Source organism: Chlorella variabilis (genome assembly GCF_000147415.1).
Source record: "Chlorella variabilis unplaced genomic scaffold CHLNCscaffold_12, whole genome shotgun sequence".
NCBI classification, from domain to species: Eukaryota; Viridiplantae; Chlorophyta; class Trebouxiophyceae; order Chlorellales; family Chlorellaceae; genus Chlorella; species Chlorella variabilis.
In genome coordinates, this window is record NW_005435076.1 from 455,229 (window position 1) to 456,089 (window position 861).

General features: G+C 59.8%; 1 protein-coding gene across 1 annotated transcript in view; it reads left to right on the forward strand.

Moving 5' to 3' along the window:
* Nucleotides 1–644, forward strand: part of CHLNCDRAFT_52755 (hypothetical protein) — a gene marked incomplete at both ends in the record, with an annotated part of 2,083 nt that extends 1,439 nt beyond the window's left edge. Inside the window, 2 exons of the mRNA XM_005846838.1 lie at nucleotides 190–255; nucleotides 333–644. Of these exons, the coding sequence (XP_005846900.1) occupies nucleotides 190–255; nucleotides 333–644 (378 nt within the window). The remainder of the gene's footprint in view (nucleotides 1–189; nucleotides 256–332) is intronic.
* Nucleotides 645–861: the final 217 nt, after the last annotated feature.

Here is an 861-nt window from a genome sequence, read left to right on the forward strand (position 1 = left end):
ATCTGGATGCGATGTCGCACGCACGCTGCAAGGCAGCGGCCTACACTTCAAGACGAGGAGCGGCGCTCCTTACTCTGCAAAAGTGAGCTGGTGGTGGCCATGAAAGGGTTGTGATCAATAGCTGAGTGCGCTGCAGGCACACCTGCTCCAGGCCTTTCTGGTACACAGCTGTTTGGTGTATGTGTGCAGGACCTGGAGACGGTGTCTGCTGCTCACGCCAAAACAGTCATCCTTCTGCATCCTGACAAGGATGAGGTGGGCAGATCGAGCGTGGATCAGCCTGCCCACTTTGTGACAGCCTGTGAGCTGCTGCCGCTTCTTGCCTTTTGCAGCAATTAGATGCCTCACTGGTGATCCCTACCTGTTCTGCGCTGGAAATGCAGGCCGCAGAAGTGCACAAGACTGCCACGCTTTTGGGCCTGCAGTCGTGCCGCAGCCACCCCTCCACCACTCTGCGGCGGCAGCGGGTGGTACTGCAGAACCCGGATGTGCCCCCGCTAGACAGGAGCAGCGAGGCGCAGCAGGCGACCCGCACCATTGCTGGCGTGGTGCAGCGATCGCTGCCCCCTGCAGCAAATATGAAGCTGGTGGAAGTTAACGGTAGGTTTGAGGCCTGCTGCATGGGCTGCAGGGCTAAAGCTTGATGCAACCCGACCAGGCCTAAGGAGCTGGTGTCAAATTACTGCGCCTTGACTGCAGGAAACCGTAACATGGCGCGCCTCATCGCCCAGTCGGCGGTGCAGCCCGGTGTCAGCTCCATTCTGGGCCAGATAGCTCAGTCGGCGCCTGGAGCCCCCGACTTCCACATTGTTGATATGGGTACCTGGCGCATCATGGAGGGTGCCAACGAGGCAGCGAGCA